This window comes from Alnus glutinosa, chromosome 13, assembly GCF_958979055.1.
Source record: "Alnus glutinosa chromosome 13, dhAlnGlut1.1, whole genome shotgun sequence".
NCBI lineage: Eukaryota > Viridiplantae > Streptophyta > Magnoliopsida > Fagales > Betulaceae > Alnus > Alnus glutinosa.
Window position 1 is genome coordinate 5,479,338 of NC_084898.1, and position 15,996 is coordinate 5,495,333.

Consider the following 15,996-nt stretch of genomic DNA (forward strand, 5'->3'; position numbering starts at 1 on the left):
GTGTAAAGTGTATTTGCTTAAAGGAAGTGGAAGCTTACTTCTTCCTCCTGCCTTTTTCTCAAAGTCACTCATTTAAGGGGGGGAAAAAAATGAAAGCTTACTTCTTAGATTCTTTCTTTTATCTTCTTTCTTTTTCTTTTCTTTTCTTTTTTTTCTTTTTGGTATTTTTGGATTGAAGGTCAATACTTTGTTTTTAACACAAAATAGAATTGTGTACTCAACCCATGGCATCCATAATGGGTTCAATAATATTTACAAGGAAAAAAAAAAAAAAAAAAAAGAAAGAAAATGGATTGAACTTTTAAATATGGGGTTAGGCTTCATCTTCTTGTTATTTCTAAGCTGAATTCATTTTCTGCTCTGGGAATGTTAGCAGTTTTCTATGTTTTTTTTCAGCCCCAACTCCTAACAATTAGTTAAATGGTTTGCTATATCTGAAAGTATTCTCTTTTATTAAGCCTTTTATTTGCTGGTGAAATTTTATTGTTAGATGGTTTTCACACTCATTTTATAGTAGCGTATTTTAAATGACTGACATAAAAAAATCACTTAAAATACATCATGTCGGTCGGTACATTATTTTATTATTTTTCTTGTATAATTTTTTTTAAAAAAATGATAATTGCATCACTGGTTCTTGGGGTTGGTCTAAATTACGAATCACTCCTTTAAACCCGTTTTTCGTCTACCAAGTTAACAGAATTCGTTAGTTTGTCACGTCATATAAATAGTGAGACAACCTCTAAATATCATTTGTATCGTAATCCACTCACGGACTCTGTTAATTTGATGGACGAAAAATAAATTCAAAGAGTGATTTGTAATTATAATTTATCATAAAAATTTTATAAATATTGTTATAATTATGAACCCGTGGTTCAATTATCTTAAAATAAAAAATAAAAAAAATAAAAATAAAAAGAAAAAAAACATGTGCCCTCGGGTGAAGGGAAAAGGTGAAGAGTTGTGATTGCGTGAAGCAATTGAAGGCTTGCCCAAATCTTTTGTTTTTCCTATTTTGTCCTTTTTTGGCCAAAGTAACGGGAGTACTTTGAAGTTTCAACGGTAGAGACTTGGAGCAATCAGAGCCACAGAATAACGAGTAATGGAAAGCGAATCCTGTGGCCGAGAGAAAGTGGCCGTTTTGTGACCGTTAGGAAAGCGACACCCTTGTGCAAGCACGTGGCAACGGCTATGTATGACATAATGAATAGTAATTACTTTTGCACTTCCATTGAGTTTTAGGGTCCATTTCCAGAGAAGTTGGCCATCATGGCATTGCATTCAAATATTTTATAACCCAATTTGGCATAATGTTCTAAAGAGAAAGAGGAGAAATTGGTGAATAAATATTATTGTGCATAATATTTATACAACTATTTATATTGGTAAAATATACATAAATTGTATCGATGTGAGTTGTTGTGTAAATATTGAGCAAATATCATTTTTTAAAAAGAAAATGAGAAATTTCATCCTACTTTTATCGTACCAATATCCATCAATTTTATGTTCATATGGTTAACATTTTTTTTTTTTTAAAAAAAAAAAAAAAGTTAATTATAGAACGTATTTGTTCAAGCAAGTGAGCGGGTGGAAAGTCCATAATTTACTTGAGCAAGTAAGTTTCATACGAACATTTTCATATTTGTTGTTCGGAGTGCTAAAATTCATTATCCATTTTCCTTTCATTTTGGGGTTTTCTTTTTCGTAAACTAACTTACACAACATGACCATTTTTCCCTTTTATTTATTCGCACAACAAAAAAAAAAAAGTGTTGTTAGGGACACTACAACTTTAATTACAGGTACATTATAAAATTACGTCAGTTTATAAATTCACGTGATACTTATTACATCAACTGCTTAACAATTAAATTTGATTATGACTAACATGAGAGTGACACATAAGTTATCACATCAGTTTGTAAATTTAAGTAATATATATCACAATCAACTACTAAATAATTAAATTTAATTTCAACGGACGTGACAGTAGCACGGATTACGTGGGGGCATGTAACTTCAATTTGTGAACAAAATTATAGCATGATGATAAACATTTTTCTAAAATCTAATCCCATACATACAAGATGACAAGATGTGATACAACTAGTAGAAGTCTATATAAATTTAGGTTAATTTTCTTTTAGGAAGACCTAACATGATTGACAAAGAGTGGATATGGGACCACATGGGTTTTCTTTTGTATTTCTATTTTGTCCTCCATTATTATTATTATTATTATAGTAGTAGGCTTGTGGGGCTCATTGCAACCATCTTTTTCAGCTTTTTTGTATGGAAAAAAAATGAGTAGGCAGATGTGGGAGACAACTCATGGTTTCTTGTGCCACCCTAGGCTCACATGCAGCCCTCAATGGCTCTGCCCCACCCCCAACCATTTGGACAAACACTATGGAAAAGGAGAAGGAGCAGAAATCAGGAGGGATTCATTTCATGTCACCATGTCAGTGTCTTGTATTTTTCCTGTTTTCGTATTGTCACCATGCTCGATGCTCACTGCCCCCACCCTTTCACCTTTTGTAATTTCTCAAGTGGCTCTCATGCAAAATGACCTTTTACACCATCTCCAACAGAATTTTTTTAAGGCAAATGATTCATAACAGTTGAAAAAAAATTATATTTTAGCCTTTTAAATTACTATATATTTTACAACTAGTCTCACAAATTGCCAACATACTTCCTAAAACCTTGAAAAAATGTTTCATTTGACAACGTATTTCCATATTACCCCTGTCACGTGTCATTTTTTAATTTTTTTTAAAATGAAAGTTAAAAACTTAAAAGACTAAATTTTATTTTTAAATTCTTTTAAGAAAATAGAAAATAGGGTGTTCAAGATGGCCCCTTCTTGGAGAGGGGGGTGGCTGCGCGCCACCTCCCCAACCCCATAGGAATGCCTTTCGGGCCACCCCAAAATTTATTTGGGCCTAAATTTTGGGGTGGACCAAAAGACATTCCTAGGGGGTGGGGGGTGGCGCGGCCGCCACCAGGGGCCAAGGGTGGCCGCATGGCTACCCTCGATGGCCTGGGGGTGGCTTTTGGGCCACCTTAAATGAATTTCAGGCTCATTTAGGGTGGCCTGAAAAGCCACCCCTAGGGGGTCCCCGGGGGGGGGGGGGGGGGGGGGGGTGGCGTGCTGCCACCCCATTTTTCTTTTTCTTTTTCTTCTTTTTTTTTTCTTTTTTTTTTGTACTTTTTTAGTTTTTTTTTTTAAAAAAAAAAAAATTATTATTATTTTTTAATTGAAAAATGACACGTGACAAGAGTAATATAGGGATATTTCACCAAATATGGCATTTGTTTGGGTAGTTTGAGAGGCCGGAGTCGGAGTGTTGGCAGTTTATAGGGTTAGTTGCAAAACAAGTGGTAATTTGGAGGGCTAAAATATAATTTTCCCTCATAGTTATGAGTCATTTTTCATCTCCAGTAGAATAGGCAAAATAGATTTTTTCTTTCTAGTATAAATAGTAGTTAAACATTTAAAGAGTTTGTTATTTATGAGTCATTTTTCATCTCCAGTAGAATAGGCAAAATAGATTTTTTTTTCTTTCTAGTATAAATAGTAGATAAACATTTAAAGAGTTTGTTATTTAAAGCATTCCTAGGAGCCATTTTTCATCTAGGAATGCTCTTATGAGTCATTTTTCATCTCCAGTAGAATAAGCAAAATAGATTTTTTTTTCTTTCTAGTATAAATAGTAGATAAACATTTAAAGAGTTTGTTATTTAAAGCATTCCTAGTAATCTCACCAAAATAGTTTTTTAGATATTTTGGTGAGCCAATTTGATGAAAATTCTGAAAAACCAGTCCCAGCAGCCTCACATTTTAACCAAAAAAATTTGTTGACTGAAATTACTAACCAAATTAGATAAGGCATTTTCACTCAACAACCCACTCACCAAATTTTGTTTCATCTTTCTCTCTCACATGATTAACACACTTTTTTCCTTTTTTCTCTCATTTTCTTCTCTCATCTCCCATCTCTCACACGATAATGTCTTTATTTTATGGATATGAATGATTTTTTGTAAAAAGATTATATAGAGAAAAAATAAATAAATATGAAAAAATTATTATTTAAATGGAATAGTGAATATTGACTAGTTAAAATGGTGAGGCTGCTGGGGGAATTTTAATAAAGTGTCTCACCAGAATAGAAAAAAGCGATTTTTAGTTATTTTGGTGAGTAAAATTTGATAAAGCTACTAGGAATGCTTAGCTTTAAAAATTGACTAGCTAAATCAACAAAAGTATATTTTTAGAGTTAAATTTAGAGAAATTTTAAAGAGCACATTGTGATTGCTTTTACAATTTTAAAAAAATTATAAATTCTCAAATTACGAAATTTAGGCCGTTTCTAAACATCGAAACGCTTGAAAAATGTCATCTTTTAAAAATGATGCATATTACAATTAAGAATTGAGTATATTTTCATTAGATACTTGCTTTCTACGTTATAAAAACGTTTTGAGCTAAAAATTGTCTTTTAGATTTAAGAATAAAAAGGGTCTATGCAAAAGTATTAAAAAAAAAAAAAAATCTCAAGTAGATGGGAAATGCTAGGCTTACAAAATATTTTATTAAAAAAACTCTTACAAAGTGACGTGGCACAACATGATTGATAAGAAGATAGAATTTAAATTTTGAGAAATTCAACATGTTTGTGCCACGTCACTTTGTGAGATTTTTTTTTTGTAAAATATTTTGTAAGCCTAGTATTTCTCCAACTAGAGTATGCTTTTGACTTTTTACCGATTTGTGATGCTCACTTTTTACTCATTTGTATCTACTCTTAATTTTTGGCAAGTGCTTATTTTAGAATATAAGATTTTTTATATTAGACACAATTTGTTTTTACATAAAATATTTTCAATGAAATTAATTTTTTTTTTATTCAGTTAAAAATATTTTTTAGGGTTCGGTTAGTATGAAAAATCAACGGCGGTTGAAAACAGCCGATGACTTTCGACAGTGGCAGAGAATGAACAACGCTAGAAAGTGCGTGCGAGAAGAAGAAGTTTAAACTCGTAAAATGGTTTACAGAAATAAAAAAGAAAGGGAAATGATTAATGTACTCGTGCATTGTGGTAGTGCACTTGTTGTGCACCATGAGTATTTTGAGCATTTCCCAAAAAGAAAACCCATTTTATGCTACTTAAAGTAAGTTTTTCTAGTTAACTAAAAAATATTTTCAAGAATCATTAAATGATTATCTAGAAAAATATTTTTCTAGATAAAAATGTTTATGAATATTGTTAGAGCATTACAAGTTCCCTTATAATTGTGGTACTTATTACGTCGGTCATTAAAAAATTAATTTTTTTTCATCTTTAAAATATTGTCATATGATTTTATAATGAAATTGTAGTAAAATATGTAATACACAAACATTTTTCTTTATATTTTGAAGTTCTCACAGGCTCCATAGTCCTGCACTATGGCCAATAAAAATGGCTAACATGCTACACCTAAGCAGGCAATCTACATTTAATCCATTTTAATTAGTGGGAAGCAATCAATTGCCATGACTACCTTAGTTACTGATATTTTAAACACATCTGTGCTTGGAATATTATGAACTGCCTGGTTACTGCTATAAATCATGATGGCTTAATCATGGCATATGATGAACTAACAATCTTTTTTTCTTTTTTTTTTTTTCTATTAAGTAATGCTATTTTTTATATTTTTTTTTATTCAAATGATTTCTCATATTAGTCATTTAAAACAAGTCACGTCAACTTAAATTTTGTGATTTCTCTTTGATTATGTGCTCTCTTAGACCCTCTTTGAAGACGTGACCTCACATGGACTACTAGTTTTTATTGTCGTTTTTTTTCATCAATGCTAGCCTAGTTGTGGCTCGTCAATTTATTGAGTAATACTATTTTTCACACCCATTTATCACATTCATTTTACACCAAATTACGTAACGTGTTTTATATGACTTATCTTGTCCGTCACTTAAAAAAAAATAAAACTACTTAAAAAAAGTCACATCAACCTAAATTTGTTTATTTCTCTTTGTTTCATGTGCTCTTTCGAACCCTCGTTGAAGATCTAGCCTCGCATGGATTGCAAGTTTTTATTTTGTCAATTTTTCATCAATGTTGGCCCAATCGGGGCTCGACCTTTTCGATGTGAAAACGACATTTTTGATAAAAATGGGATAAATGTGTGGTATATCTTGTTTTCTTTAACATTTGCTAGAAAAATAACATGTCATTATCTTCTATTATAATCAAGAGTATAATAATGATGCATCATTCTCAAGAATTTGTTTATATATAATTAGAATTTGTTTATCTTCTATTATAATCAAGAGTATAATAATGTGTCATAAACCTGGATACATGCAAGTTATGCCCGAATTATTCTGGTATAGTTCAAAATACCCTTGTATATTCTTGTTGGCTAAAGTTACTAAAATACCCCCATTGAAATTATTGGCTAACTAATTATTATGAAATTGACAATTTAGATGGCCTTTCACAATCAGGCTAAGCATTTGCTCAGCTTGATTGATTTGATTTCAAATTATTGCAATTGGGATTTCTTCACCACCATGCACAATTTTTAAATTTGGCTTTTCTCTAAATTTTTAACAAAACCCACAAAAATTACCATTTGACAATCGCTCGATCAAAAGTTAAATTTAAGATTTCTTAGAATCTCTAAATCTAGAGAGCTAAAAAGTGAATGTTAAAAAAAATTTAATATTAATTTTTTACATTAAATGCTTCAAAAGGTTTAGCTTGAGTTGAATTCAATGCAATGAATGCTTTTAGTAGTTAAGTTTATTAATAAATAAAAAATAGTATTTATTTAAATCAGAGAAACATTAACGAGTTTGTTATTTAACAGCTTTAAAAAGTGACTAGCTAAAACAACAAAAGTAGATTTTTAGAGTTAAATTTAGAAAAATTTTAAAGAGCTTATTATGAATGCTCTGGCAGAGGTAATGTGGAGTTAAACACCATGGAAACCACCTCCAACACCAACATTCTTCCAGTAGTTATTAAAGCAGAAGAGGAGAATTCAAAATGTTAAATGCATACCATTCTTAATTGATCATAAGCCCATGGGTTTTTTTTTTTTTTAAGGGGAGATGAAGAAAAATACAACATTTCTATCTTATGCTAAGGGTGGTGAGTTATTTACCAGATTCCTAATGATCAGCAATAGGCTACAAGCACTACAATATGATACAAGCTCATCATCTTATTTTTCTTCGTTGGATTCTTGACAGTGATGGAGTTGGATATGTGGACAGGGTCTTACTGGTTCTCCTCTGCTCCACAGGACTTTGAGATCACCCCTCTTCTTCCCCAATGTTAGGAAGGTCCCTGCATATGTATAAATTGATCAGGTAACTGTACTATATTAAGGGTTTGTTTGAATTTGTAGTTTCCAAACGTGCGTAAGTGTATAATAAAATCGCAATTTGGCCTTTAAAATCGTGCATTTTTAAAAATACACCCCCTTGCATGCGGTTTGAAAACACACTCCAATAGATAAACTTTCTGTGATTTTGCTTAAAATTGTACTTCTGGCTTGCAAATCGTAAGGCCAAACAGACTTTAAGCCACTCTGAAATCCAACATGGTTCACAGTGGTTGCTGCTGCAAAATTACCTAGTGTGAATGGAACGATGTAAAGTAGTGCTGGTTGGCCATGCCCATCCATCAAGTTTAATGCCACATATGTAATAAGAAGACCTGCCATAAATGCCAAAAAATTGAATGTATTATGTTCACAAAGAAGGGAAAATAAAAAAAAATCCCTGCTATATGAAAGACATGAAGATAGACGACAGGAAACGATATGTATAGTTAACAAAAGAAAGGAGATATATTAAGTTAATTATTTCTTACCTAATCCATATGCAAACATTGCCCACAAGAAGTATCCAGCTCGTAGAGTTTTATTTGCCAGCCAATCATACCTGCAAGGACACCCCAAGGTATTGACTACTTTTCTTTTATAAAAGTATTGATTAATTTTTTTTGATAAGTAAAAGTATTGATTAATTTAAGAGCCCAATGATTGGAAAAGAATCACAAGCAGAGAAGTAATGAGGATTCCTCATTGTTCTTCCACTAGTTTAAAGCATGTTACTATGGGACAATTATGACCCTTTGGTGAATGAAGAAAAGATGAAGAAATTTTGGAATCTCACAACTATTGTACTTAGAATTGCTTTTACAAGAACTCAAATTTCTCTCTCTTTTCTTGCATCTTCTAGGTCAAACGAGGGAGCGTTTTGAGCATCAAAAACAGAAAGGAAGAAAAAGAATCAACGCCCAAGGAAGAACAAGGAATTTCTAAGATAAAGAAGTCAATTGCAGTATCTTATTATTATGGTTCTAACTCTCTTAGAATTAACCAACTTTATCACTCAAATCAATAGCTCTTTGAATAAAATTATTATGCCTGAACTCCATAAAAGCTAGAAATTCAAACAATTTGATTAAAGCTGCCCAATGTGAAAATAAAAAATGCTAATTATATATATATATATTGCAAAGGAGAAGAGGAGCTTTAACCTAAGAGAGAACGCTATCAGCAATCCAGGTAAAAGGATGTCACCAAATCCTATGATGCTGTAACCACCCCAAGGATCAAACATGCGTGGGATCTTCAGTAGCATTGGGATTCCATCCTCTCCACTTCTATCACCACGAGCCACCTGTTAAAAAGATATATTTATTGGTACACTCTTCAGTGTTTGAAGCCCTAGTGGTCCATTTGTGGGGATCTAGCAAAGAGTAAGATTATATTGATTACTTACCACAATCATCACACTTTCATGGAAAAACTTCGTAGAAACAAACACCCAAAAGATGTCATACAAGAAGGCACAACTGAGTAGAACTGTACCCACCTGATTAACAAATTATTCAGAAGCATGTCAGAAGAATAGTTACTCAATTGTCAGGCATATTGATGTTTGTCAAAACCATTCCATCTAGACCTCTTGACATGAAGTAAACTAATCAATTAACAAAATATTTACAAATTACAATCGTCAAGGATTATTTATATACTCCCACCATATCAAAAATAGATGGTGTGCTTTCTTTTTTGGATTGTTCCAAAGTAGAAGAAAGTTTCCAAAACGAAAGCATTCATCCATTTAACTTCCCATATAAGCCTTAAATCTGAACTCATCTTTCTTGGGACATCTAAGGACATGTTAGGAAGAGTATTTGTTTTATTAAAATGTGTAGAACCATACATATCTAAGCTTACGCAAATGTGACCACCTTCATATACTAGGTTCACACTTTCAACATCCTTTAGTCATTAAACAATAAAATCATGAAACTTCCAAAACGATGCAAAACTATACTGCAACATAAATTCATGGCTTTGAACTTAGCTTGTGCCACCAATAGCCCCATCTAACCAACCCAACCAGTTCACTAGCCAATTCAACCAAGTTAAAAGAAAACAGCTCATAACCACCAAACACGAAATGGAAATGTGGAATGGAAACTTATACAAAAACATTGATAATAAGAAATACACAAAAAGAAATTCTCTATATCCTTTTCCAACTTCAGCAAGTTAGATGATAGGTAGCATGCCTCCCAAACTTAAAAACCATTTGTAATGGTGCTCTGTTAAGCAAACTTTAAGGGTTTCATGCAATACAGCAGCACATAAGATAAATGCTCACATGATTTTTAAGTATCCCACACCTAATAGAAAAATGCAAGGTGTTCTGTTATCCGGTTCGTATTGTAGCCAAACTTGAAACCCAACTTGTTCAGGTTAGAGATGAGCTCAATCGAGCTGGCTGACAAACTGAACTTCAGTTGTTCACAAGCAGTTTGCTTGCTTGCCAATTTTAGCTATTAGCATCATGCACAAAGACAACAAAAACAAAAGAGTAAAAGTGAACATTATTTCTTTCCCTAGAAGCTGTACTCTGGTTTTAACATCATTAATAATATTAAAAAGAAAGGTTGCCTTATCTATTTAAGATTTCAAAATCGTTTAGTGTATAAAAATATCTTCTGCATGGATGGCAATGATCACAACTTCTAGAGTCTCATAGCTCTTTCCATTCTTTGGATATTTTTACTTTTTCAGTAATTATAGGCCTCACTTCTAAGATGTATACCAGCTATCAACAGCAAAATTTGTAAAAATTCAACACCACTACTACATTCGTGATGATTATATACAATGCCGTAAAAGATCTCAGCAAAAAGTTACTCTCCACATCAGCGGACTAGGAGCGTCAAACACATTCAACAAAGCCAATTTGCTCTCTAATGTGCAAAAATCTGAAGGGTCACCTGCTCAAATTTTCTGTAGAAGTTTCAAAAAGATGAATCTGGATTTGTTCATACACGGTCTCATACTCCTTAATAATGTAACATTATTGTTACACAAACACATCAGAATAGTTTACGCTAGCTTACCTTTGCATTTGCATTCTTTGTATCATTGAAAAATTTATCAGTGGATATTTAATAAAAATAAGTTATGGGATGTTTGGGTGCATTGTTTTTCAAAAACAAATTCTATTGGTATTCGCAAATTTTCAAAAACAAATCAGATTTTATCCAACATTTTCTAATTTTGTCTCAAGAAGTCAAACCATCCAAACATCTTTTTCAACTTTATTTTGCCTCGGAATTCACGCAATAAATTATAGTTGAATTTAGATTTCAAAAAATCAAACACCAAACGTGCCATTAAAATTTAAGTTAACCTTATTTTTCTCATGGCATCACTATAATTGCAAATTACTGGTTTATATATTTATTTATAAAAAATGTTAGCCTCCCATAGAGCTATTAACCACCAATAAAATGACATTCTGAATAATTACCTTGAGATTGGGTACATGGACAATTTGAAGAACTGTGATTATCAGCGCAATTCCCTGATGGAATAACAAATAAATGAAAAGCAAGTATTAGTTGAATTCTGCCCTTATTAGTACTTGTAGCATAACAATATCCTAAAAATGAATAAGATAACTTGGAACAGTTCTCATGCCACTTGTCTACATCTGTTTGAATTAGGAGTAATTAGCGTGCCATCTAACAACATATATGAATAACTACAGCAACAAGCAGAAGATGCAAAAGTGAGCATTACTTGACAAGCGACACTAATCCTGTAGATTGGGTGATCTCTTTTGGCATCTAATGGCGATGATACAAAATAAATTTTGCATATGTACCATCAATAATTGAAAAATATATATATATATATATATATATATATATATATATATATAATCATTGAAAAAAAAACAACATAGTGAAGTTTATCCTTACAAGTATATCTTGACCTATCCAGGCAAAGGAGACATTTCGATAAACTGCCCAAACAACAGCAAATGCTATGCATAATGGAGAAACAGCCAAAGTTAGGTATGACACGGCTCCAAAGACAGGTACTTTAATGTATGATTCTCCACTGCGTTTGAACCACCTGTGCAAGCAATAGTAGATTTAGTTCTAGACCTTGGAAAAATAAGAAACAAAACCTCTCATCTAAATGGACACTAAATCCTCTATATAAGTAACCTAATAAGAAAACATATACAAACACGAGAATGAATACAAAGGCAACTGAGTATTCTTTGTCAAAACTACAAAACCTTTACAGCATTTTTTGAGTTATGATTTCAAAATCTGGTACATTCTTTCTTGCATATACTTAGAAGATTGGTAAATGGTCATAACATCTACTTTCACAACAAAAGAGCTTTATTATTTGTTGGCATATTTAAGCTTTTACCAATCACGTAATGTAACAGTATTCAGGTAAGGAAAACATGAAATTTTAGCCACTGCCAGTTGGGGTTTATCAATTGTGCCAACCCACTAACAAATAACAAGACCTAATCTGAGCCTCCCAGGCGATGCAATAATTGTACCAACAAGCAGCAAGTGCCCATGTGGCTGGTTAGTTTCTCAGATGCAGATTTGTGTAACATATTGAAGGCCATTTGAGTCGTTTCTCAGTAAAAGATACTAATTGTACCTTGACAATAAAGCAACCAAGCAAGTTTGCAAGCCCTGCATGTACAAGGAACTACATAGTTAAAATTGACTCAGAAACAACAGAAAGAACAAAATGTAAACTAAAAAGAGGAGAAAGCAACAAAGACAAACTAAGTCTCATATGTTCAGATTCCAAATACTACAATCATAACATAGAGAAGAAATTTTACTCAAGGCACATATTACATTTGTGTCTATGTGTGTAATGCTTTCAGAGTGCTTATATATATGTGCAAGTATTTACACAAGCATGCAGACAAATATGACATTAAGAGGTAGTAAAATATATTACCTCTACACCACCTATGCAGAAAAGAACAACCAAAAGCTCAATGAACCAGAGTGACATAAGTTTGTATAGTATAACCAAGAAGCATGAAGCAATAACAACAAACAGGACAGCAGATGTTATGTTGATGTCCACAACACCACTAGTAACAATGGCTTTGGTACGTGGGATTTCGTCTGCAGCATCCTACAAGAACGAGTTAAACTTGCAACCCAATCAGTATTTATAGCTGGAAGAAGAACAATAGGTTATAGAAGGTTAAATCTATTTAGCTAAGAATAGCAAATGGTGACCTTTAGCAGCTTCTCCTGTTCAATAGCTGCTTCTCTAGCACCCCATGCGGACCAATAAGATGCACACAAGATGGTACCAACTGCCATCAACCATAAAAATACTTCTGCTATGTCGACTACCGGTCGGAGTGGAGAGTATAGCTGCACAGACACTGCAGAAAGACTAAAATTTTAAGTAAGCTATATAAAAGCAAGAGTGATAATCTATATATATATATATATGCACACACATATATATCTGCAAAGATGCTAGAAATTTAGTCCCCACAGAAATGAGAACCAAATAATAATTAGATATTCAAAGCAACAAAAAAACTATGCTGAACAAAAGATCACTTTTGCACAACAGATTTTAGTATTTGCTTTGTGGTTATGAAGAACGAGGAAATGCTTACCTGATGTACTATTCATAAGCATTTTTTCCAAGCTTGCACCAGCATCTTGCGGGAGCATGACGACGGGAATGCGTATATCTAGATCAGTTTCATTTGGCTCACAAACCATCTTGTAAAGTTCTGCAGGAAAAAGAAACAAGTTAAAATACAAATTGAAAAATGGTGGCAATATTGACCTCTAGCTTTCTAACACATCTCTTCCATGCTGCTTCAGAATTTCATTTGGACCAACATCTAAAAAGTTTACCCCATCATAGATAATCAGTATAAGACCCTAATACACGTTTATGAAAAATGGGATAATCTGATTTGTGATATACATATCAATTTTCACAGGCAGTATAAACATTTATTTTAGGGTAAATTACATTTTCCCCCTAAAATACCGTCCCAATTGCACTTACACCTCCAAACTATGACTTATTGCAACACGGACCTATAAACTTCCAAAATATTTCAAGTTGCCCCCCATGTCAAATTTGGATGTTATTTTGAATGAAAAACGTCACACATGACTAACACGTGGATTTGAAAATTTTCCAAGTGACTAATTTGCCACCATTTTGTGTGAAAGCGTACGGTTTAAGTAATAGTGATAAAACAAAATTAACGCAAAAGCCCTAACATAATAGGGGGGATGACCGTGTGGCCAACCCCCAGCAGACAGATGTGCAGCCACCCCTCAGAACTGATGGGGGTGAACACGTGGCCACCCCTTTGCGTTAACTTTTTATTTTATTTTTTTTATCGACATTATTAAAAATAATGTGTTTCCACACAAAATGGAGACAAATTAGTCACTTCAAAATGTCTCCAACGCACAGGCTGGTCACATGTGACATTTTCCATCCAAAATAACGACCAAGTTTGACACGAGGAAAAAAAAATAAAAAAAAAAAGAAAGAAAGAAAGAAGAAGAAGAAAAAGAAGATATTGTGATTACCTTTTTGGTTATTTATAATGAGTACAGCTTTAGCACCAGCAGCTTCTGCAAAATTTGCCTTGGCTGTGAATTTGCAGAGGCCTCGATCCACCATTACAACATTTCCAGTGAGCTAACAGAATCCATATCAAAGTACCACACACACATTGGTATTAATAAATACATTTTCTTAATGGGCATGATCATATACAAATGTCTATTGTATGAAGAAGAAAAAAAAACCTTATTCTTTGGTGCACTACAACAATCACGAGGGTCTGAAAGTGTAAGACGTCTTTGGTTTGCATTTTTCTCCTTTGACACAATGGCAGTGCCAAATCGAGCACCCACGCCAACAAATTCGGCGTCCTCTATGTCATTAACCCAAGTTTGAACTTTTACCTAACAACAGCAATTTTCAATCAATGGATGAGAAAATGGGCCGAACTGAATTAAGGAAGGATACTAACATCAAACTATTAGTAAATAACCTTCACGTTATAGCTAAACAAAAGCATGTGCATTCTATGTCAATCTACAAAGCAAACAAAGAAAGAAATGGAGAAGGTTCTCAATTATGGCACAAAAAGGTAGACAAGTTTTGGCTTAATTCTCACTTCAACTTTATAAGATTCATAAAGCTAAATCGCCTAAAACATTATCATAATCCATTACCAATTCAAAAGCTATTACCCACTATATAAAAAAATACAAACCCACCGACTGCAAAATGCATAGATAAAACATTAACTAAAAAAATACCAAAGCCCACCCTAATTTGTGTGTGATAAGAATGAGCACAAGTTTTGGAGGAGGCAAAAAATGGAAATATACTTTCACTCACTAAACGAAACTAAAACTAGATCCCTACCAACTTTGAGTCTTACAAAGCTAATCAATAAATAGAGGAAAAAAAAAAAAAACACCAACCAAAAGGAAAGTAGAAAAGAAAACCAAAAAAAAAAAAAAAAGTTACAATTATAAGCTGATCTCCATTTGTGGGTAATCTCCAAATCAAAACAAAAAGAAAAGGAAATTTGATATAATTATACTCACCATAATTGTAGTTTTCCAGATAACTAAACCAAACAAAGAACCCAGAATATTCAATTAAAAAAAAAAAACACAAATTAAGCAAGACCCAGTTGTTAAATCACGGAAATAAGAAATGGGTATCAGAGAAAAAGCTCTAACCAGAACAAAATCGTTCGCGCAACCGGGCTTTTTGGGAGCCAAATCGTCTTCGTGAACTATATCCCCTGCTCTCACACTACAGAACAGTGAAATCACACCCAGAACAAAGACCACCCAGCAAGGCCTCCACAAATCCATAGATTCTTCAGCTCCCTCCACGCAATTCACCAACCCTCTTGGATCCTCTTCCTCTGCATCACAAGCTCAGAACACAGAGACGCAGAAGAAAGTAGGCTTTGGGGGTTGGTTTTTCTCTCTTTGTTAAAAATAAAAATAAATTAATTAAATAGTAATACTATTTAATAAAATATAAAATTGTTCATTTACAAACTAATATAAATAAATATGTATAAAAATTAAATAATATAAAAATAAATTAAATACTCAAAAATTGTTTTTGGATCTACTGGATTAGCATTTTGCAGAAACGTTATCGTTTGTTTTGTTTTTTGTTTTTGTTTTTTTTTTTTAATTTTATTGTTAATTATGATTAAAATAAATATTATGGCGAAAATGATTGTATCAAGGTTTGACTCAAATACTTATCAAATTTTCCGTACACATCCTCATCACGTGGTTGGAGACGGCGGCAAAATACGTTAACAACATAATTAATCATGGTTAATTGTCGGTGTTGTGAACTTTTTTGTATTTTTGTGCTTTTAATTTAAAAATAAAAAATAAAATGTTTTAATATGATATATATAGGTGAAAATATGTTTTATTGTTTGTTAATGTATTTATTTTAAAAATAAAAAATAAAAAATTTAACGGACCATAGACACATGGTGTTATGGGCAAGAATGAAAAATCAAATAAATCAAATTTTTAAAAGAAAAAAGAGTA

The 15,996-nt window shown here is 32.6% G+C and overlaps 1 protein-coding gene across 1 annotated transcript; it reads right to left on the reverse strand.

Annotated features, from left to right (window-relative positions):
- Positions 1–6,947: 6,947 nt before the first annotated feature.
- On the reverse strand, positions 6,948–15,410 carry LOC133854285 (signal peptide peptidase-like 2). Its single transcript, XM_062290400.1, has 14 exons — positions 15,151–15,410; positions 14,200–14,358; positions 13,978–14,089; positions 13,035–13,154; positions 12,640–12,791; positions 12,350–12,532; positions 12,038–12,072; positions 11,326–11,482; positions 10,872–10,925; positions 8,817–8,909; positions 8,572–8,714; positions 7,900–7,970; positions 7,660–7,743; positions 6,948–7,371 (listed from the first exon to the last, which is right to left on the reverse strand). The coding sequence occupies exons 1-14, from the start codon at positions 15,286–15,288 to the stop codon at positions 7,247–7,249; spliced, it is 1,626 nt and encodes a 541-aa protein (XP_062146384.1). The 5' UTR covers positions 15,289–15,410; the 3' UTR covers positions 6,948–7,246.
- Between the last annotated feature and the right edge of the window lie 586 nt (positions 15,411–15,996).

Coding starts and splice junctions, on each gene's coding strand:
- LOC133854285 (XM_062290400.1), bottom strand. CDS start 15,288: ATGGATTTGTGGAGGCCTTGCTGGGTGGTCTTTGTTCTGGGTGTGATT. Junction 14,090..14,199: donor GTAGTGCACCAAAGAATAAG/GTTTTTTTTTCT, acceptor GGATTCTGTTAG/CTCACTGGAAATGTTGTAAT. Junction 12,792..13,034: donor GCTTATGAATAGTACATCAG/GTAAGCATTTCC, acceptor GTCTTTCTGCAG/TGTCTGTGCAGCTATACTCT.